The 23,888-nt window shown below is 35.0% G+C and overlaps 2 protein-coding genes across 2 annotated transcripts in view; one reads left to right on the top strand and one right to left on the bottom strand.

The window, feature by feature from the left end:
- Positions 1-15,641, bottom strand: part of LOC131938204 (transient receptor potential cation channel subfamily M member 2) — a 47,542-nt gene extending 31,901 nt beyond the window's left edge. Inside the window, exons 1-4 of the mRNA XM_059296118.1 lie at positions 15,497-15,641; positions 10,894-10,995; positions 10,443-10,607; positions 214-307 (exon numbers count right to left, since the gene is read on the bottom strand). Of these exons, the coding sequence (XP_059152101.1) occupies positions 214-307; positions 10,443-10,607; positions 10,894-10,995; positions 15,497-15,547 (412 nt within the window). The 5' untranslated portion in view covers positions 15,548-15,641. The remainder of the gene's footprint in view (positions 1-213; positions 308-10,442; positions 10,608-10,893; positions 10,996-15,496) is intronic.
- On the top strand, positions 920-1,365 carry LOC131938205 (large ribosomal subunit protein eL22-like). Its single transcript, XM_059296119.1, has one exon. It carries the CDS (start codon positions 923-925, stop codon positions 1,319-1,321), a length of 399 nt encoding a protein of 132 aa, XP_059152102.1. The 5' UTR covers positions 920-922; the 3' UTR covers positions 1,322-1,365.
- Positions 15,642-23,888: the final 8,247 nt, after the last annotated feature.

The raw sequence follows: 23,888 nt of genomic DNA, 5'->3' as shown, positions 1-23,888 counted from the left end.
TCAGTTGCGTTATTTATCCAGTATCTGATAGCCGTAGCTTGACTGTACTGTAATCTTATGACAACATTGGATCAGTAACGTTATTTATCGAGTATATGATAGCTAAATTCCCCAGCTTGACTGCAATCCCCTGACATCACAGTCATCGTGGTTGATGACTTACACAGTCATCGTGACTGATGACTTACACAGTCATCGTGACTGATGACTTACCTAGTTTAGAGATGACTTCAACCAGATATTTATACATTAGTCTATCGTCACTGTTTCTTTGATTTGTGGCGTCATATGAAGTCTCATGTGGATTCTTAGATAGGATATATATATATATATATATATATATATATATATATATATATATATATATATATATATATATATATGTATATATATATATATATATATATATATATATATATATATATATATATATATATATATATAAAGTTATAAAATTGTATTTATGACTTGTCCCAGATATAATTAAACCCTAAGTGATTACAATGCTGAGTATTTGTCTTGCAAAGAGACTAGTATTATTGGTTCTATCGACTGACTCGAATATTTTTCACGATAGTAATAGCTAATTTTTTGGAAAGGGAAACAACTTAAAACGGAAAAGTAAGGTAGGCAACTTAAAAACACAAATAATTGGTAAAAACAACTCAATATAACTGATTATATTTATTCAAGTAACTGCTTAGCTTAATATTGAGAAATATATTTATTTGTCACGCATTAATTAGAATTTTTATATTAATAAAAACAATGTGAATTTTTAAAAGTTAATAAAGTTTATTCCCAGACAGTATTTACTTTTGTTATGACAATTCTTTAGGCTTGATACGATTCGAAAATGCACTTAATAAACTATTCTAATTTATATTGGGCCAAGAAGATTCATTGTTGTTTTCCGATCGCCATGCCAGCCAAAACAGTTAAACGTCCAGGCAAGGTCCTGTCCAATAAAGGTGGCAAAAAGAAAAAGACCACCCTAAGGTACACAATCGACTGCACTCACCCTGTTGAAGATGGTATTATGGATGTTGGAACATTTGAGAAATACTTACAAGAGCGTATCAAGGTTGAAGGGAAAACTGGCAACTTTGGAAATAATGTTTCCCTTGAGCTTCAGAAAAACAAAATCAATTTAACCAATGAGATTCCATTCTCCAAAAGATACCTCAAGTATCTAACAAAGAAATATTTGAAGAAACACAATCTGAGAGATTGGTTGCGTGTGGTAGCTTCCTCAAAAGAGGCTTTTGAACTGAGATATTTCCAGATTAATCAAGATGATGAAGAGGAGGAGGAAGATTGAAGTCATTTGTAATGAATTGAGTAATAAATAGTACCAGTCCAAAAAAAAAAGTTGTTTTCATTACATGTTACATACAGAATTGAGCTTTATATATTAGATCAAGTTGAAATAGAGCAAAACTGTAAAGGATCACAATAGCGATTTTTAAAAGTTAATGTTACGCTTAAGTTCTAACTGATGAAAGTGACTTTGGATTTATTTCATCTCTGCTTATTTAAACTTGTGTGTATTTCCATTTGGAACCTTGTGTGTGTGTCAGTGGTGGAACTAGAAATCAAAGGCTCCCCCGCAAAGAAAAAACTAGGGCCCCCTATATGTATATATATATATATATATATATATATATATATATATATATATATATATATATATATAATCTATATCTTAACTGAGAAATTTAGTCTACTACAGGGGTCGGCAACCTTTTGAGACCGAAGAGCCAAAAGTTACAATCTATAAAATTTCCCAGTTTTTAAAGAGCCGCCAAAACTTTTTTTTAATATTATGATCTTTATTTAGGATTTGGTATATATATATATATATATATATATATATATATATATATATATATATATATATATATATATATATATATATATATATATATATATATATATATATATGTTTGTGTGTGTGTGTGTGTGTGTGTGTCTTGCGTTCTGCATATCGGGTAAGGGGTACTACTATGTTCAGCGGCAAAACTGCAACAGGTGCAACCACCGGCGCCTCATCGATTGCGCGATCCGAAGCGCCCCGGGCTCACCTGCGAGCACTATGTCGCCTACGTTCGTTTTTTAAAAATAGGCTATACACTTTAGACACGCGTCGATTTAGTCGCTTACTAAATCGAATCAGGCTCATCCTCCTGCTTCTCTGCAGGGTGCGATTTGGAGCCCAGGGTTATCCTGCGAGCACCAAGCGCCTATCTTAGTTTTAAGGAGCACCCTACAATACGACATACGCTGATTAAACCGAGCTAGGGGCCGTACGCAGCGCCACTGCGGTAGTGTAATCGGGTTCACGAGAGCGTCACTTTCCGTCCTCGACAATTAGGCGGTGAGTGATTAACTTCGAACGAGGAGATGGAGATGGCTGGGCCATGTCCTACGCATGAGCAAAAAAAGACTCCCCAACATGGCGCTGAAGTGTAACCCACCCGGAAAGAGAAATAGAGGAAGACCACCGGGAACATGGAGGAGGAAGATGGAAGAAGAAGTACAGGCTTCTGGCAAAACCTGGCATGAACTAAAGTGGCTCGCCCAGGACAGGGTGGAATGGCGGAGATTTGTTGCTGCCCTATACTCCACAGGGAGTGATGAGGATTAAGTAAGTAAGTAAGATTAACTTACACTCAAGTCTTTCATACAGCACGCCATTGTGGTAGGCGGTAGTGTAGGTAACCAGTGCCTCGATAAATATGATCCAAACACGGGCATTGTTTACATTTAAATAACTCAGCTTTAGAAAACAAGGAAGTACATTGAAATAGGGAGTAACTAAATATTCTAATAGAATAGCGAGTGTTTATTGTTTATATTTGTTATTAAATCGTTCATTACCGAGTGTTGCAGACTAAAAATTTTATGAGTTTTAAAAATAAAATAAACAATTATTAATAATTGTGCACCGAGCTGAAGAGCCGCACCGTAAGACCAAAAGAGCCGCATGCGGCTCGCGAGCCGCAGGTTGCCGACCCCTGGTCTACTACATTGCAATATTTAACCATTCTGAGAGAACAAACCAGAAAAAATTTAGTCCGAACTTATCTTGCGTTTAATAATGTATTATAATCATGCTGGTCAAAAATAAAATACTTAACAAAAACTTTTTAAAAAACCACGTTTTTCTTGTGGACTAAAAAGTAGAAAATAAATTTTCATACATTTGATGACAAAAAACGTGGGTACGTTCACCATCAAATTTCCCGACCCATCTGCCCGACCCACGTTTTTTGTCATCAAATGTATGAAAATTTATTTTCTACTTTTTAGTCCACAAGAAAAACGTGGTTTTTTAAAAAGTTTTTTTTAAGTATTTTATTTTCTCCTTTTTAGTCCGTTGCTACACATGAAACACGAAGTTTTTAAAAAAGTTTTTTATATAGTTTATTTTCTACTTTATCTAATGACTTGATTAAGTATGACTTGACTAAGTGTTTATAAATACACGGACTAAAAATCTTGAGCGACCAGGATTCGAACCTGGGTTGTCGCGGCCACAACGCGAAGTACTAACCACTATACGATCACGGCCAGCGCGCTCACATCGAATGGGGCCGAAGTAACTGTGTCAATAGGCCTCCAGTCTTGTCGGTATCTTTAGAAATCATGTCGTCAATGTTATGGTCCTTGGGGCGTAATTAAATTAAGCTAATTACGGTCTCTAATTGCTAGTTTTTATGATTGCATCTGAAATTGTTAGGCGAAAGTAGCCTACATGCCAAATTTCAGATCTCTAGAGCAATCAGAAGTGGGCTAATTTTCGATGTCAATTTTAACAACAAACATCCAAACAAACAAACAATCGCGAAGCTGAGTTAAGAAAAACGTGTTAATATATAAAGACGTTAGCTTGATTCGTAAATGGTTTCTCCGTTATGTTTATTTTTTTCATTTTTGGCTTTTATAATATCAATTTTGAAAATATTGATTTTTATAGCTATACTATTGTATAGTACGTCTTATTTAAGTAACAATTCAGAGAATTAATTGCTTTTTAATATACATAGTACACAACTATTTAAATGAGCTTCGTGGGCATCCCTATTTTAAAGAAGGGCAGTAAGTCATGGAAGTAGTGTGATTGTTTACCTACCTTTCAAACTATAGCTTTTGTAGATTTTAAAATATTTTTCTACGCAACAATCTCTGCTATAGTAGACCTGGTTTTTTTTTTTTTTTTTTTTTTTTTTTTTTTTTTTTTTTTTTTTTTTTAACTAAACCACTTTCAAGATGCACGAAAAACATAATTTTTGAAAAAAAAATTCATTGTTTTTAGTCGGAACTGGGCCCCTAAACGTCCTGGGCCCCCCCGCATTGCGGGGTCTGGCGGTATGGTAGTTCCGCCCCTGGTGTGTGTGTTATTATTTTTTTTTCACATTTTATACATTGTAAGTACTTTTTCTCTGTTTTATTTCTTGTGTGTGTTGCCTGGCCACGGGTGGGCCTCACGCACAACTATGTCGGAAAAATACATCAAACGGCTATTCCTGCCTAAGTTTGGCATGGCAGGAAATGCACCAAAAACTCTAGAGATTTTCATAGAAGAGGGATTTTCTTTAGCTACCCTCACAGCTGGCGAATTAAAAAGAGAGCTATGTATGTTATGTAACCTATCGACAGCTGAATTTGAAGGCCTGTAAAACTACGGGACACTGCGTAAATCGTATGCCACCATTAGATCAAAGGAATTATATGAGAAAATGCACCTAAAAGAATTTCACAGAGATTTGCCACCTGGGGTAACATCCGGATACAGAATGCAGAGAATATCAATAACCCACGCCGATAAATCTGGGCAAAGGGGCATGCTGAAATGGCTGCCTTCCAAGACAAGCGACGATGATATAATGGCGATTCTGAAATCTATAAGCAGTCAGGACTCAACACCAACATTTAAGAGAATAGACAAATCACATGTGGTCCAATTCACCATCTCTCTGGAGAAAGAAGATGTGGAGAGTGTCCCACACTATATTATACTAACATATGAGGCCAACAAGGAGAGCAGAGTCCTTATAATCCTCAATGGGAGGAGGGTGCAATGTTGCCACTGCAACACAGACAGGCACCTGCATAAAATTAGTGAGCATTTGAGGACTCGCGATCTTGACGGCGTCCAGCTAGTAGATGGACAGTACAGGGCTATTGAGCCTTGGGATGCAAATGATAAAGAAGAAGTTAGGGAGCATCTTAGTAACAATAGAAATTCCTTAAAGCATTGGGACAGTTATGATGTTGACGGAGAAAGACAAAATGAAATGCTTAGAGAAGCAAGGCATAGAGAGGTAGAAGATGCCTTTGGAGTAGATGGCCAAACTGAAGCACATCATACTACTGCAGCATCACAGCAAGTTAACGAAAGCGTAACAGAAACCACCATAGAGGCCGAAGCCATGGAGACAATAGCGATCAGAAATTCCATGGTAACAGGGTCTCAAAAAGATGGGGATCAAGAAAATTTGGAGGCTGTCGACGAAACAATAAATGATATTCTTCAAGATAACACTAGTTCAGAAAACATAACGAAACTGCTAAAGGAAATTAAAAGCTCACAAAGTATATCAGCAACAAAGGTATCAGGTCAACTGTCATATAGTCAAGCAATCAGTTCAAGTAAAAATCAATTACCTACAGTAAAGCCACCTCAAAGGGTCGTGACCAGGGCCCAACGGGATAGCAAACCAGCGGCTGGAAAGTTTGGCGTTAAAAGACCACCACCATCCAGCCCTCCAGAAACAGATGTTCGAAAGAAAACCCCAAATAATTCATGCTAACTGGCAACATTTAACATCAGGGGGGCTAGGGACAAACACATTATATAAACAACATAATAAATAAACACAATATTGACATCCTACTTTTACAGGAAACTAACATTTGAACTACAGAAGAAGCAAATAAACTAGATGCATAATTAATATCGACAGTCTCGATCAGCCCTCAAGTAAATTAACATTAGAACAGTCTTCTGTTTCCCAGGTTTTTAAAAGTGCACAACCTGAATGGTAGAAAGAGATACACACCTCACCCCCCCCCCCACACACACACACACTTCCCCCCACTCAACCGGACTGGCGGATTTTTCAAGGTAGCGTGCCCTCTTTGCCAAGGGTCAATTTTATGTCATGGAAAGTTTTGGAATGATAGATCAGTATGTGTACTGCAGAGACACTTCTCCCACGGTCGTTTCTATTTCTGTCCATGGGTGGCTACAATGTAAACTTTTGACTCCTCAGCTAAGGACAAAGCACAGTAAACTAAGCAGTCAGGAGAAACCTAGTTGGCACACCTTATTTTAGTCTAGTTCTTATGCCATTTTATTTTCTCCATTTGATTATTATATATGCAATTGATGTTCATGTCTTTGATGCTGTGTAAAATATATCAAATAAATAATTATTACTGATTTAAATGTTTAAAACAATTGAATTAATAAAAAAAAGGAAAAAAAAAAACTGTTTGAGGACTGTATAGATATAGATGTTTGAAAGGGAAGAGTGTTTGCTTTTACGTGTCTCATTGTAATAACATTGCTTTTCCGATTGCTTAAAATTTGTATCATTTTAATTCTCTGTAATCCCAAATTCATTTCAGCTCTACTTTAAAAAAAAACAAATTCCCCATCTCCCCCCCTCGTCCCCTCAGCCCACCACGCCGAGAAAAAAAAATCCCTTGAATCATCATTTAATTAAACATTTGCATTTTCAGTTTCAGGTTGGTTTTTGATTTTAATTTTTTCTTTATATTTAGACGTTTTGTATTAGATCTATATATAAGTAAACCATCTCAAATGAATGAAAGCAGGCTACAAGTAAGAAAGAAATATTATTATTGTAAATCTGTATCAGTCCTCACAAGCCGATGATGAAAACTGTAATACTAAAGCGAACACACAACTGACGCTATAAATTACGTGTCTGAGGCAAAAAAAAAATACAGTATCGTGTATAGACATGCTTATCACTTTAAGAGTGAAAAGTAATGTTTAATATAAATCTACATCAGTCATCATGGACTCAAATGTCGAGTGACGACTTACTACAGCAGGGGTTTCCAAACTACGGCCCGCGGGCCGGATGCGGCCCGCGAGGTCCTCTCATCCGGCCCGCGGAGATCTTTTTGTCCACGAAAAAAAAAGTTGTTGGAGGTGGCTGAGGAAAAAATTCAAAACGAATTGATCATATATATAGCGTTGTGTGCTAAAGTACCATTGCCAACCGTGTTGCAGACATAGGTGAAAACACTGTGAATCAAATAGCGAAAATTGCAAATTTGCAAGCAAGTTTCGTCATTTTTCAATTGCAACTCATTAGTCACTGGACAGCTCTTCCACCTCTCAGCTGCTTGTGTTCATTAGAGGTGTGGATGAAGACATGAATATAACAGAAGAGCTGGCTTCCCTACATAAGATGTATGGCACTGTTACCGGAGAGGATATATTCAATGAGTTTGCTATTAATAACTTGGACTGGACTAACTGCTGTTACCTGACTGTTGATAGAGGAAAGTACGCGAGTGTCATAAAGAAAGGCTTGGTTCGACAACAAATAAGAAAAATATTCTACAACCAATTTTCCTGCACTATATTATTCACCAGCTAGCTGTGTGTTTTAAATATGTGGACATTAGCAGTGTACTGAATCCTGTGTTGAAGATGGTGCATTTGATACGGTCACATGGGCTCATTCATAGATAGTTCAGAGACATGTTGAAAGATACAAACATAGATTAGCAAAAATTACCATATTTCACAGCAGTGAGATGGCTAAGTTGTGAGAAAGTTCTGAGCAGAGTATTGAAATGTATATATATATATATATGTATATATATATATATATATATACTAGCCGTCCCGGCCAGGCCCTGCTCTGGCTTCTGTGAAAAACCTTTCTGTTAAAGACCATTACCTGTGTGTTTAGTAATCATCATAAACCCGGCATTGCCCACCCAAACCACAACCAACCAAAACAACAAAACGCAAACATAACGCTAACACAATTACAAATACAAACGAAAACAAAAACCTAACAACAAACCCAACCACAACCACAAACACCAATACAAACACAAAGAAAAAACAAACAAAAAAGCAAACGAAAACAAAACCTAACAACAAACCCAACCACAAACACCAATACCAACTTAAAAAAAAACAACGAAAAAGCAAACGAAAACAAACCAAATCCAAACGCAAAACCAACCAAAAACACAAATACAAACCCAAACAAAAAAACACAAACAAAAACGAAAAAAGAAAGAACAAAAACGAACCAAATCAAAACGCAACCACTAACGCAAACCCACCTAAACACAAAGAAAACACTAACGCGAACATAAACGCCCGTGGCGGAATCACCTGTTTTAGCTTAATGAACGACTATAGTACCCCAACTTATTCATAGTCTTTTGCACTCACTTAAACGAACGCGCCTGTTTCAATTTAATGAACAATTATAATACTCCAAGCTTATCCGTAAAATACCTACAACATTTGCACTTGATCAATCCCCGCTAATTATGTAATTATTTTTTTTCCCAACACCAAAACAAAGTAATAAAAAGTAAATTATTTTCCACTAATGCAATGGTTTTATAAAGGGAAGTAATTGTGTTTTCCTAATTTATCAAAGGGAAGTAAGTGCTATAGGACTAAATAAAGACATAATTAAAAATTTTGTAAAAGATGATATTTTTTTTAAACTTGTGTTTGATGAACATGCCGACAATTGTTACTATAATTTGAAAAATGAAAATTATTTCCCAACACTTTCAATAGTAATTTTTTAACTCATAAGTTTAGACAAATGCGCGCGATAATCGTCTAACACTTAAATCCATCCAAGACCAACGACAAACATATGCGTTACATACAGAACTGAGCTTTATATATTAAAATATATATATATATATATATATATATATATATATATATATATATATATATATATATATATATATATATATATTCAATATCGTTGGGGGGGGGGGGGGGTAGACGTTCTTTATGGGGTGAGGGGGGGGGAGGCTCTGCCACCCCGAAGAGATGCCTGGAAGAAACTCTGACCCCCGAACTAATATTTGATAGTTAATGCGGCCCTCGGGGTGAAAAGTTTGGAGACCCCTGTACTACAGCAAAGCAGTAGCGGAGGAGTTCCGGACTAGGAGGATTTACGCTACCAATATCACTGTCTGAGGCATATAAACAATAATAATCAAAAGATGGAAAAAGACAGTGTGGACCTATTCCATTTTGTCAAACCAGGGTTAATTATAATAGATTGTTGCACGTAGTTTTTAAACTCCATTAATTTCAAATAAAGTTATACTAGAAAAAAAAAGGTATTTTTTCCCCACACATTGATACCAATTGTGTGTCTCTAGCTTCATTAGTAGCTAAGAATTATAGTGAATGTATTGGACTGGTGAGATGATAGGACTGTTTCGGTGTAAATTGAGGGGTGATGATATACAGGGGTGGTTAGTGGGCCTGTGTCTGTCATGGGGATGGAAAACATTCATGATTTCGATTGAAAACATTCATGATTTCGATGGTAAACATTCATGATTTCGATGGAAAACATTCATGATTTCTATGGAAAACATTAATGATTTCGATGGAAAACATTCATGATTTCGATGGAAAAAATTCATGATTTCGATGGAAAACATTCATGATTTCGATGGAAATCATTCATGATTTCGATGGAAAACATTCATGATTTCGGTGGAAAACATTCATGATTTCGATGAAAAACATTCATGATTTCGATGGAAAACATTAATGATTTCTATGGAAAAAATTCATGATTTCGATGGAAAACATTCATGACTTCGATGGAAAACATTCATGATTTCGATGGAAAACATTCATGATTTCGAAGGAAAACATTCATGATTTTGATGGAAAACATTCATGTTTCTATGGAAAAAATTCATGATTTCGATGGAAAACATTCATGATTTCGATGGAAAAAATTCATGATTTCGATGGAAAACATTCATGATTTCGATGGAAAACATTCATGATTTCGGTGGAAAACATTCATGATTTCGATGGAAAACATTCATGATTTCTATGGAAAACATTCATGATTTCGATGGAAAACATTCATGATTTCTATGGAAAACATTCATGATTTCGATGGAAAACATTCATGATTTCGATGGAAAACATTCATAGTTTATCAGAAATATGACGTAATTCTATACCCCAAGAGGCTAACATAACAAAATCAGACAGCTAATTAACAATCAGCAAATATTACTCCGCAACTATGGCAGAGCTGACACCTCGACAAATCCCTGCCATCTACGCAACGTTATTCGGATTATAATAATCCAACAAATATTGCCGAATATTGCTACTTAGAGGGAGGTAAGAAAATGGCACCAAGAAGAACCTTTGTATCCGTGTCTGTGATGATGAGAAAAACGGTTGAATCTGATGGCTTCCCTTTCACATTTTCGTGGCATGGAACTTTTTCAAACATATCATTGACGATGCTCTCCGTTGTTTTCTCAATGCTTTGGTTATATGGGATATTATCTTTTGTTACAATCCTAACCTGTAACAGGTAGATTACTGTTACTCTTAATCACGAGCTATATATATATATATATATATATATATATATATATATATATATATATATATATATATATATATCTTCCTAATGATAGGCCCTTAAATATATACATATACATGTGTATATATATGTACATATTTATATATATACATGTATATATATATATATATATATATATATATATATATATATATATATGTATATAAAGTTTTATTGTTTGTTTATATTTTGAATAGTATCGGCCTGACCGATAGCAAACCATCACCTTCTTATAAATTGGTGTCAGCAGCTGAAGAGATTTCCACGATTCCTCTGGTGCTTTGGGGGCGGAGCGAGGCTTGCTCTCTCTGAAATACTTCAACATTGTCTGAAAATAAATAAAGCGAGAGTGATCTCTCTTAAACTTCCCCCATTATTCTTATATAATTCTACGTGGGATGGCATCTCGGGATATATACATGCTTTTTAATCAATGTTTACATACTAAAATTTCTAATTATAGAATAGAGGCTCGCAGAAAATAAGAATTGCGCGCCAAGTGAACAGCAAAATATGTGCGTATAATAGTGCGAAATGTTAATACTTTATAAATTCAAATGCTTTTTTGAGAAATCGAAAATAATGTAAAGTACTACTTCCTGTCACTGGAAATTATTCAAAATCTGTCAGAAAATAGATAAATAGATCTTTTACTTATATGTGAAATTTCGTTTACCAATCAGAAAAAGTACTCAAGTTATCGGCTTTTGAAAAACCGAACAAGTTCCAGTTCCGGTTAACGGAAATCACTGAAAAGCTGATACATAACTACACATTTTATGTTATACTTAAATAAGAAATTTCATCATTCTAACTCAAGTTATCGTGGTCACAGACACACATACACACACACATACACACTAAGACATACAGAGAAGATTGCAAAATTTAATTTTTTGAGACTCAGGGTCTCAAAACGTCAAGATTTGTAAAAATATCCATTTTTATTTTAACACGATTACAATACTTCCTCTATACTTTGTATACGAGAAAGTATACAAGACAAAAAAAATCATAAAAAAACGTTTTAATAACAAGCTTTTACGTAATTATGCACTAAAAAAGTATAAAATAAATTATACACTACTATTTAAATTACTATAAAGAAAAGCGTGGGTCTCTTCCTAAATATTAATAAAGGAATCCAATAGATACTAAAGTGACCCACGCTTTTCTTTGTACTTATTTAAATAGTAGTGTATAATTTATTTTCTACGTTTTAGTGCATTGTTACATAAAAAATTATTAAAACGTATTTTATGAATTTTTTTAGTGCTTACATGTTTTTATTTACAATAGAGTTACATGACTAAAACCCATTGCGCGCCTATTGAACGTGATGACGCGTGTGGTGGGGTTGGATATAATTTATTTTCTACTTTTTAGTGCATTATTACATAAAAGTTTGTTATTAAAACGTTTTTTTTTTTCTTCAGTACTTTACATGTTTCATTTACAATATAGTTACATTATTAAAAACCATTGCGCGCCTACTGAACGTGATGGCGCAGCCGTTCACGTGATGTCGCAGCTATTGAAGGTGATGACTCGTGTAGTGTGGTTGGATAGACATGCCTACTAATTCGGTCCAAATTTTAATTAATTCATAAAAAATTAATAAGGCATCCAATTAAGTCAAATTTAATTTCAGATTGCATTGTCTTCATGTCTTGACCCACGTGCCAACTGTGAACCGTATCTGTCAAGTAGAAGTGTCCGAATTTTCGCTCCGGCGTTTCGATCTAGACAGATGGACGACAGACTGACGATAGACTGACGAGGAAGTAAGTTAAATAAAAGCTTGTAAAAAAAAAATCATAAAAAAACGTTTTAATAACAAGCTTTTATGTAATAATGCACTAAAAAGTAGAAAATAAATTATAGACTACTATTTAAATAACTATAAAGAAAAGCGTGGGTCACTTTAGTATCTATGGGATACCTTTACTAATGTTAAGGAAGACACCCACGCTTTTCTTTCTAGTTATTTAAATAGTAGTCTATAATTTATTTTCTACTTTTTAGTGCATCATTACATAAAAGCTTGTTATTAAAACGTTTTTTTTTTCTTCAGTACTTTACATGTTTCATTTACAATATAGTTACATGATTAAAAACCATTGCGCGCCTACTGAACGTGATGGCGCAGCCGTTCAACGTGATGTCGCAGCTATTGAAGGTGATGACGCGTGTGGTGTGGTTGGATAGACATGCCTACTAATTCGGTCCAAATTTTAATTAATTCATAAAAAATTAATAAGGCATCCAATTAAGTCAAATTTAATTTCAGATTGCATTGTCTTCATGTCTTGACCCACGTGCCAACTGTGAATCGTATCGGTCAAGTAGAAGTTTCCGAATTTTCACTCCTGCGTTTCGATCTAGACTGACGACAGACAGAGGAAGTGAGTTAAATAAAAGCTTGTAAAAAAATTCATAAAAAAACGTTTTAAAAAACAAGCTTTTATGTAATGATGTACTAAAAAGTAGAAAATAAATTATACTACTATTTAAATTACTATAAAGAAAAGCGTGGGTCACTTTAGTACCTATTGGATACCTTTACTAATATTTGAGAAGAGACCCACGCTTTTCTTTATAGTAATTTAAATAGTAGTGTATAATTTATTTTCTACTTTTTAGTGCATCATTACATAAAAGCTTGGTATTAAAACGTTTTTTTATGAATTTCTTTTTCAGTACTTTACATGTTTTATTTACAATATTGTTACATGACTAAAAACCATTGCGCGTCTATTGAACGGGATGGCGCAGCTATTAAACCTGATGGCGCAGCTATTGAACGTGATGACGCGTGTGGTGTGGTTGGATAGACATGTCTACTAATTCGGTCCAAATTTTAATTAATTCATAAAAAATTAATGAGGCATCCAATTAAGTCAAATTTAGTTTCAGATTGCATTGTCTTCATGTCTTGACCCACGTGCCAACTTTGAATCGTATCGGTCAAGAAGAACTATCCAAATTTTCACTTCTGCGTTTCGATCTAGACTGACGACTGACGACAGACTGACGAGGAAGTGAGTTAAATAAAAGCTTGTAAAAAGCATGAGCGACGCGCAAAATAAAGGGAGTAAAATCTTGTTTTTCAGGTTGCATCCGCTGTTTCTCAAAGGGACTTATAGTCTTTTTAACTCTCTGGTGGGCCACAACTTGTTTTTTCGCTATAGAGATAAAATAGATAATGCTATTGGTTCGGGTTTGGATTTAGGGTTAAGGCAGGGTTTGTTCAGACTGGGGAGGGGGGGTGTAGAGGGGGGGGGGATCACCCAGAGGATAGTTGACAGACACACACACACACACACACACACATATATATATATATATATATATATATATATATATATATATATATATATATATATATATATATATATATATATATATATATATATATATATATATATATATATATATATAATCAAAACCCAAAGGCTTGGCCCGCTTCTGTTAAAAAATCTAATAAACATTATTTTAGCTAAAGAGACCGAGTTCAAACAATGCTTGATTATTTTAACATGTTGCGTTCGATGTGCGAATAATGCCTGATTATTTTAACGTGTTGTATTCGAAATACGAATAAAGCTTGCTTATTTAACGTGTTTTATTCGATGTACTAACAATACGTAATAATTTTAACGTGTTGTGTTCGACATACGAACAATACGTGATTATTTTAACGTGTTGTGTTCGATATACGAACAATACATGGTTATTTTAACGTGTTGCGTTCGATATACGAACAATACATGATTATTTTAACGTGTTGTGTTCGACATACGAACAATCCGTTATTTGTTTAACGTGTTGTGTTCGATATACGAACAATACGTGATTATTTTAACGTGTTGTTCGATATACGAACAATACGTGGTTATTTTAACGTGTTGTGTTCACTATACGAACAATACGTGATTATTTTAACGTATTGTTCGATATACGTACAATAAATTGTTATTTTAACGTGTTGTGTTCGATATACGAACAATACGTGGTTATTTTAACGTGTTGTGTTCGATATACGAACAATACGTGATTATTTTAACGTGTTGTTCGATATACGAACAATACGTGGTTATTTTAACGTGTTGTGTTCGCTATACGAACAATACGTGATTATTTTAACGTGTTGTTCGATATACGTACAATAAATTGTTATTTTAACGTGTTGTGTTCGATATACGAACAATACGTGGTTATTTTAACGTGTTGTGTTCGATATACGAACAATACGTGATTATTTTAACGTGTTGTTCGATATACGTACAATAAATGTTTATTTTAACGTGTTGTGTTCGATATACGAACAATACGTGATTATTTTAACGTGTTGTGTTCGATATACGAACAATACGTGATTATTTTAACGTGTTGTTCGATATACGTACAATACATGGTTATTTTAACGTGTTGTGTTCGATATTCGAACAATAAGTGATTATTTTAACGTGTTGTGTTCGATATACGAACGATACATGATTATTTTAACGTGTTGTGTTCGATATACGAACAATACGTGATTATTTTAACGTGTTGTTCAATATACGTCTAATACATGGTTATTTTAACGTATTGTGTTCGATATACGAACAATACGTGATTATTTTAACGTGTTGTGTTCGATATACGAACGATACATGATTATTTTAACGGGTTGTGTTCGATATACGAACAATAGGTGATAATTTTGACGCGTTGTTTTCGATCCCCCACAACACCACTGACTGTGACGTAGGCGATCTACAATGTCAGAGGTCGTTGTCTCTGATTCCGAACTAGTTTTTGTTTAAAAATAAAAATGCACTTACATCTCTATAATTCTCTTCGTGGGAAGGCGCTCGTCTGTGTGGCCCTGACATTTTAGAAGCGAACCTCTTAGAAGTGTTTGATTTGGTGGAAGGTTATATTTTTATTCAAAACTCCAACAAGAGCTGGCTAGTTGTTTTAAATTCTAAACAGGGGCAGTGCTACGGCTTGGTTGTAAAATTGACCACCAATTATATCTTCGTTTTACAAAAGTGGTTCTCAATTTTTGAGGGACCTACGGCCCCAACGAACTAAAATATATTTTCGAGGTTCTTAAAATATGGCAATATGCGGAACACAACATAGTTGTAACGGTCAGAGTAAAAGGGTTAGGATCAGGGTTAGGTTTTTGTGTAACCTTAGTATTCTGATTCAAGTATAGAAATTGGGTTGCTGCTTCACACTGTTTTACGACACGATCTTTGAGTTTAGACACACTGATAGGACACGCTGCTTGGACACACCATCCAGACGGTGACCTGAAAGATGCGCAGCAGAACTGTGCACAAAAAAAGTGTGCAAGGGCATTTTTTTTCTTGAATTGAGCATCTACAGACATTAAAAAAGAATGGTCACATGTGAGTTGTAGCATTATAAAACACTTTTCCGCGAAAGATGAAAAAAAATTTAAGCGTATTAGTATAATTAGTTTGTGTTTGCAAACTTTCTCTTTGCGCAGCTTTCCGGTTGCACATATTTTTTTTTTGGGGGGGGGGGGGGGGGGGGGGGGGGAGGGGAACCTATCTAGACAACTACGTTTCATGAAGACATGTGAGTTTAGACACAACTTTTGGACACACGATTTTAAGACTTTATTAAAAGAAGTGTATTTAAAAAAACATCAACGATATTCTATTATAATATTAGTTCAGATATTTCAAGTGTTCAACATACAATCGAGTAGTCGTTATTTACTGACAAGAACAAGACCGCAATATAGTTTTTTTCGTTTGTTAGATTATTTTTAAAAATAATTTTTAACTTATAAGGAAATGTTTAGCATATAAGAGCTGTGTGAATAGTGTATGTACCATATAGTACGAAAATTGCCAGGCAGAGATGTAAGAACTTCTGTAATCCACCTTTCTCTAAAACAAAACATTAAATCTTGATGTCTTCCCGCAACCTACCATCCAATAATATATTTTTACTTTCTCGTATATACGTAGTATAGAGAAAGTATTGTAATCGTGCAAAAAAAAAAATCGAGATTTTTACAAATCTCGACGTTTTACACCTCACTGATACGGAAAAACATAATTTTGCAATCTTGTCCGTATGTCTGTGTGTGTGTGTGTCTGTCTGTCTGTCTGTCTGTCCGTGTGTAAACACGATAACTTGAGTACCGTTACAGCTAGGTTGATGAAATTTCATATATAAGTATTTTATCAAAATCGTAGATCCGTATCAACTTTTGAGCGATTTCCGATAACCGGAAGTGGTACTTTTCCTACTTTGAATTTTTTAAAAGCCTATAACTTGAGTACTATTTCAGATAGATAAATGAAATTTCACATGTAAGTAAAAGATCTAATTCTCTACCTTCTGTTAAATTTTGAGTAATTTCCGTTGACAGGAAGTAGTAATTTACGCTACTTCCGATTTCTCAAAAAACTAATGTAAATTTTAAAAGTACTAATAATATTGCGCACTATTATACACACCTTTATTAGGCGTTCGCTTGGTGCGCAATTGTTTTTTACTGAGATTCTATTCTATTTTTAAAAGTTTTAGTATTTAAAATGGATTAAAAATCATAACTATATCCCCAGTTACCATCCCCTTGTTGTTTTATATAAGAATATTCGAGAAAGTTTAGGGGAGATCACTACCGGTTTATTTTACCCACATATTTATACTTATTTAAATATAATCGTAGCCCTTTTAGGTTCATCAAATATGCAAACTCTCCGAGATAGACAAAGTCTATGTTCAGAAAGAAAAAAAAATCCTTCAAACGATAAGTGAGAGGAGGGTCTCGCTCACTTTAAAAAAAAAATCCTGACTATGGAATCTTTTCTGACCCTAACCATATCCTTAATCTGTATGTATAAATTCCATTTCGTTCTGGGGAGGGTTGGGGGGGTGCGGTAGGCTTTCTCCCGTAAAAACTGGAAGAAACTCTACTTCTTACCCCGACCCCATTTTTCAACACTGGCCGCAAAATGATACATTGAGACAAACGCCGAAGCTTTATTGTCTTTGGGTTTTTTTAATAAGAAATCTTAAGTCAGTGGGGCACTAAAATCATCGCTTGAGACTTTTTTTTTCTCTATAATTTTTAACAAACGCTGTTTAAACTCAACTTAAAAAAAAAAAAACATGTATTGTAAGTACCTATGACGTCATCACACTCAATAGCGACATTACATGTTCTCTGTAATCTTCCTAAGCCAGGACTGTGGTGTCTGCTGTCCGGAAATCTGAATCAGTCGAAACGGATGTCTCGCCCTAACAGCGTTCAGGCTTGTCTCATTAACCACACGTTGAGGTGATCAGATAAAAAACAACACGACAATTTTGTTCCTAGCGCGTACTACACGAACAAAATATAATTATAAGGGCAAAACAATTATTAAATTCTACAATTAATTTCAAAACAGGTTTACTCTTACAATTATTTTGTTTTTATTTCTTATTCTTCTTCTTCTCCTTTCTTACAGAGGCTTAGCTAGGGGAGGGGGGGGGGGGAGACCGCCCCGGGCGCCGACCCTAGGGGGGCACCAAAAGGGGTGGGAATTTTTTTAAAGCTGGTTTTATGCTGCAGTTTTGAATTATAAACAGTCTAAGTTAAGAAATGTAATGGCTAAGCGCCTTTACATACTGAGTTAACTGTTTTCTACCTTGATTATTAACTGTAAAACATATACTCCAGGTTTTCCTAGATAGTGGGGGGGGGGGGCGCTATTTTTCGAGACCGAAATCGGAAAAATTTACACTAGATTGGTGGGTCAATAAGCGTTACCACTTATCAAAACAATCAATTGTATTAAAACGTATTGTACGATTGTTTAACCGCAAAATACGTTAGTGACTTATCAAGATGTTGCAGGGGGGGGGGGAGCTTTTAAGCTTACTAAAATCGCAAAATTACACTGGATTTTGAGTGAACAACCTTTAGCACTTCTTTAAGAAACTAATTGTACTAAAGTGCATTGTACGATTGTGTAACATTTTTTTAAAAGTTAGAAAGTCGGTTACATTAAAACCTGCTCTACAAACTTTGTCCAATATGGTTGGGAAATGTGCATGTGGGGGGGGGGGGGGCTTTTCCGCAAACAAAAATCGAAAGTATTTGTACTGGATTGGTAAGTAGATAACTCATTTCACACTTAGAAAAGAAACCAATTGTATTAACGAGTCATGTACAATTTCACTAGCCAGTGTTGTTAAGAAATGACGCGACGTTAGACTTCAGATACTTTTACTTGATTGCATTACATCTTGCCTGGATCACTGTATTAAAGAGAAATCAATATCACGGATTCTTGAATCGCTATCCGATCAGTAAAATAGCATACTTTGGGAAGACGATATTTTTGCCTAAATTTTAAGAGATAAAAACATAAGTATATTGTACAGAATAGATCATTTTTATTGGTTGTTTAATTACAAGTCCTAATACTGCAATTTTCATATAGTTAAGGCCACTAGACTTACTAAAAGATGTAAAAAATGGCACAACACGACAACAGGTGATGCTTTGTCACTTTGTTCAACCTAACTGATAATTTTAAACTATAATACACTATTATCGAATTTGTTCTAAAGACACATCCAAAAGTAGACCAAATAAGCTTGCATCTTATACAAACTACACTCTAAAGCAGTGGTTCTTAATCTTTTTTGGGGTACCGAACCCTACCAGTTTCATATGCGCATTCACTGAATTCTTCTTAATAGTTTTATCGTCCACATTGACAAAATCTTATCGTGAATCATATGAGTCGGGTGTTTGTCTTGACATCCGCCGAAGCTCTGAGACTTACATACCGAACGCTTGTATTCGATCGATCGAACCCAAGTTAAGAACCACTGCTCTAAGTTCGTTTGATTTTCTTTCTTTTTTTTTTTGTTTGATTTCCTAAGGAGCATAGGCGTAGGACGTAGACAACACTTCGTCAACTCACTTGATTTTTATAAAGATAGAACCCTAATAATCCAGCCTCCCCATTCTCTAGTTCAAACGATTTTTTTTCTGACATTTTTGTCACCTTCTCTTCCTCTTTCTCGTGGACTTTACATCAGCACCTACTAAGTAATGTTATTTACTGTCTTTCTGATATTGTGCCATTAACTACCACTTTTTCTATGTTCTTATTTCATTCTCCATTGTCTGTAATCTAGCTGTAAAAGAGACTTCACATTTAGTTATAGATCATGAATGAATTTTTTTTGACAATGTACTTAAATTCCACATTGGCTTAGAATGTTAAAACGCGCGTTATTGCTGCTGATTATAATTAGAACGTCATGGGCGGTGCCACTATCAGTAAACTGGTTATTACTACTTCTTCAATCGGTACAATTCGTTCTGCATTTGTTGTTGAGTGAGAAGGCAGCGCACATCTGCAAAATCCAAGACTTCGAGCTATTAAAATCCGTTGGATTCCAGTTTGTTTCCTCTAGCTTGTTTCGTTATACCATCAACCAGTCAACGAAATACCCATGTCGGCATTCCAATGCGAACAATACATCTGTCCGAAAAGTTGCTATTGTATGTCACTTGTTTGTCCTTATTCTAACACACTTATAATCCAACTGTGTACCACATCACAAAAGAGATCGTTCCAAAAATAGAACATAAAAGCTGGTCTAAATAAACTAGCGCTTGCTAAAAACCACCCTCTAACTCAGATCCGGCATATTTTTTTCTGACATTTCTAATCTTTTGTAAAAGGTAAATACATCTTAATGGGAATTTAATTGTGCGTAAAGTTTTAAGGAACGAAAATCATACACTGTAATTATTAAACCTTTTCCGGACTGTCACACACACGCTAACACACACACACACACACATACACGCTTACACACACACGCTTATACACACACACTTAAACACACACGATTATACACACACACACATATATATATATATATATAAATATATATATATATATATATATATATATATATATATATATATATATATATATATATATATATATATATAAGTGGGGGGGGGGGGGGCGCCGAATTGAAAGTTCGCCCCGGGCGCCGGGAACGTTCGATACGAATCTGCGTTCTTAACTTTTAGTGTTGGAAGGGATCGAGCCTTATCTGCCAGAGGGTTTGAAAGCGAGACTTTTTCGAATTTATCAACCATGAGCTGTTGCCGACTCGACCACGCTTCCATGACACTTAAGGAAACGTGTCAACTGATTATGCGCCATTGAGGCTATTGACTCCGATTTCAGCGTTCTTTTCTTTTTGGATTTGCTTCTTTGTCCAACAAAGCACAAACTACAAGGCTCGAACTCGAAACTTTTCGGTTTAGCAACCATGAGCTTTACCGACTCGACCACGCCGACCCCTTTGTTTTTATTAAATACAACAGTTTAAATAAACCGGGAGTGATCTTCCCTAAACTTTCTCGAATATTCTAATATGAAATTATGAGGGATGGCAACTCAGGACATAGACAATATTTGTTATCCATTTTTAATTACTTAAACTTTTTAAAATAGAATAGAATCTCGTAAAAAAAGAATTGCACACCAAGTGAAAAGTTTCCCTTTCAAATCTGACGGACTATGGGGCATGTGAAGTAGAGTTCACTTGTTTCTGTGACCTCGGCATATGAAGAGATAGTGTGGTCAGCACTATGCCCAGCCTACTTTACTTTCCCTAACAGGAGTTAGGTATCCATCAGAGTTGGGTGGACTCAGGGACGGTCTACTGACTTGAACTCGGATTCGAACTCGAGACTAATGGGTTAGCAGTCCAGCTCTAGCAGTTTTTCGTGAGGAATTGAAAACTCACTTTTAGCATACAGTTGCTTTAGATCACTATGTTCCGTTCCTAATTTGTAGAAACCGCCCTCGACGCTCATGACAACTGCAATCACGTTTCCGGGATAACTGCGACCACTGTCAACATCTGGAAAACGGATGCGTACATTGTCACCCACTTCACCATCTTTAAATTTTTTATTTGATGTTTTAGCACCTTGAGTTTGCAAGCTAGTATGAGCTGCTGACCTGTGTTCTATGATGTCTTGTTTGTTGTGACATAATCTGCAGGTAATATTTCCTCCGTACCCTTCGTCTGCTTCATTGGCTATTCCGCAAATGGCATGGACATCGTTGCCACAGGATCCACAAGAATGAGCTGCACTACACTATTTTTCACAAACTACACAGAATCTGTTGGCCACATTATTGTCACGCAACTGGTCTGGACGTTCCGCCACGGCAGCAGATGTGTCAGCTGAGGATGTCGTTGCATTTATGGCAATCTCCATTTCTTGTTCAATGTTCTCAAGATCTTCCTCAGTAACTATTTTATCAAGAGCCTCTCTTGGTAGATTTGAAGTGCTAAGTCTGTCTCATGGTCTGACAGCCCTTTTGATCCATTCGCATTGCATATAGAATGCTATGCAAACAAGAGCTAAACAATACGTTACTCACAATGAAACCGCACCCAAAATAATGAAAACGCGATCACAACTTAGTCTAGATAGAACATTGGCCAGGACATCCCGGCCAGTGCGCGGGCTTTGGTCAAGAGAGCCGGCCAATCCGCGCTTTGGCCGCACTTCGGGATTTGACCGTAGCAATATATATATGTATATATATATATATGTATATATATATATATATATATATATATATATATATATATATATATATATATATATATATATATATATATATATATATATATATATATATATATATATATATATATTCATTGTAAATTAGTAAATTTTAGTTATATCTTGTTATTAAATTTATTTACTTCACTGATCTAAACTCACTGTATTTAAACATAAGATAGTGAATAAGTATAGTGATTTTATTATTCAGCAGTAAAAAGCAGGCCTAAATTTTTTAAAATAGTGACGTTTGCGAATGAACACATTAAATTCTATGTATTTCAATTTCTATGTCTTTGATGCATATTACTAACCAAGTACTAAACTATAGTCCTAAATAACCCTGACTCTAATTACCATTTATTGGACAACCTGAATCTTTGCGATACCATGTTATAATATCTTATTTTAAAAATGAGCTTACCACTAATTATTAAATCAATTGTTTTTAGTATTAACTGAGCAGCATACTATGTGCTGCTATTGTCATCACCAGAAATCCAGTATGTTGGCAAAGATTAGTCTCTAAGTTCCCTACAACCTCTTTCCTGTCGAGTGCGGAAAACACTGAAATCATTAATCATTATTTCATTATGCCTAATAGTTTAAAGGTAGTATTAAAGTAGTACTAAATAGCACGAGTCTTAGTTACTATAGGTCTAATGAATATTATTATTATTTTGTATGCTTAATTTTAATGCACAATATTGGTATATAATATATAGTATGTAGTATATACGCTACAGAGTATATACTATATAGGCCTATAAGCCTAAATATAACAGCAGCTTGAATAATGCTCATTATCATGCATTCACTATAAACTATAAAGATAAACAAATATTTCAATTCAATTTAATTCTAAATAATACTAGTAAATAGGCTTTTTTTTTGTGGTAACAAATTTAAAGTATAGGGCAGTATAGTTATAGTATAGGCCTACTAGATTCTATATTTAAGTATGTGGGCTTTTCATTCCAATGCACCACAATAGATCCCACACATGATCTAGCTTGACTTATGATCTAAAGATTTAATAATTGGGCCTAACAAACCGTGAAACTACAATAAAAATCATGTAAATTACTAATTTAACCTTCTAACCTCCGCTTTTGTAGATTCCTATTCTATTTCCTTCAAACTCTTTTTATGCAGCCGTATGATTAGATTCTAAACTATATTCTAATAAAAATGCAATAACTACTAACCAGAATACTAGATCTAAATTTCTATATTCTATGCAGTATGTATTAAACCTATGGGCCTAATATATATCTATATATCTAATTCTCTCCTGGGAGACGCTAGAAAACAAGCTGTAAACGCGCTCCCTACCATCCCCACCCCTACATGGTCTTAGTGAGCTGTGGTTCACTATATGTTTACCTTCGTGTATTCGGGTTTAGTGACGGCTATAAGGGGCAGATAACTTAGTTTGAAACGATTTTAAACGTTGGGGGGGGGGAGGGGGGGGGGGGAGGGGAAAGGAAGGGGGGGGGGGGTTATGGTCCTTTACGAGCTACTTATAGTGTTTTAAAGAAATATTTTCAATGTCAGCGTTGGTACTGTCGAAT

Source organism: Physella acuta, unplaced genomic scaffold, assembly GCF_028476545.2.
Source record: "Physella acuta isolate Inbredline_101_S28 unplaced genomic scaffold, ASM2847654v3 ptg000237l, whole genome shotgun sequence".
In the NCBI taxonomy this organism is placed as follows: Eukaryota; Metazoa; Mollusca; class Gastropoda; family Physidae; genus Physella; species Physella acuta.
The sequence above is the reverse complement of the archived record's forward strand: the minus strand, read 5'-3'. Positions and strand labels throughout refer to the sequence as shown.

What these genes read in the sequence shown, in the direction of transcription:
- LOC131938205 (XM_059296119.1), top strand. Translation starts at nt 923, where the DNA reads ATGCCAGCCAAAACAGTTAAACGTCCAGGCAAGGTCCTGTCCAATAAA.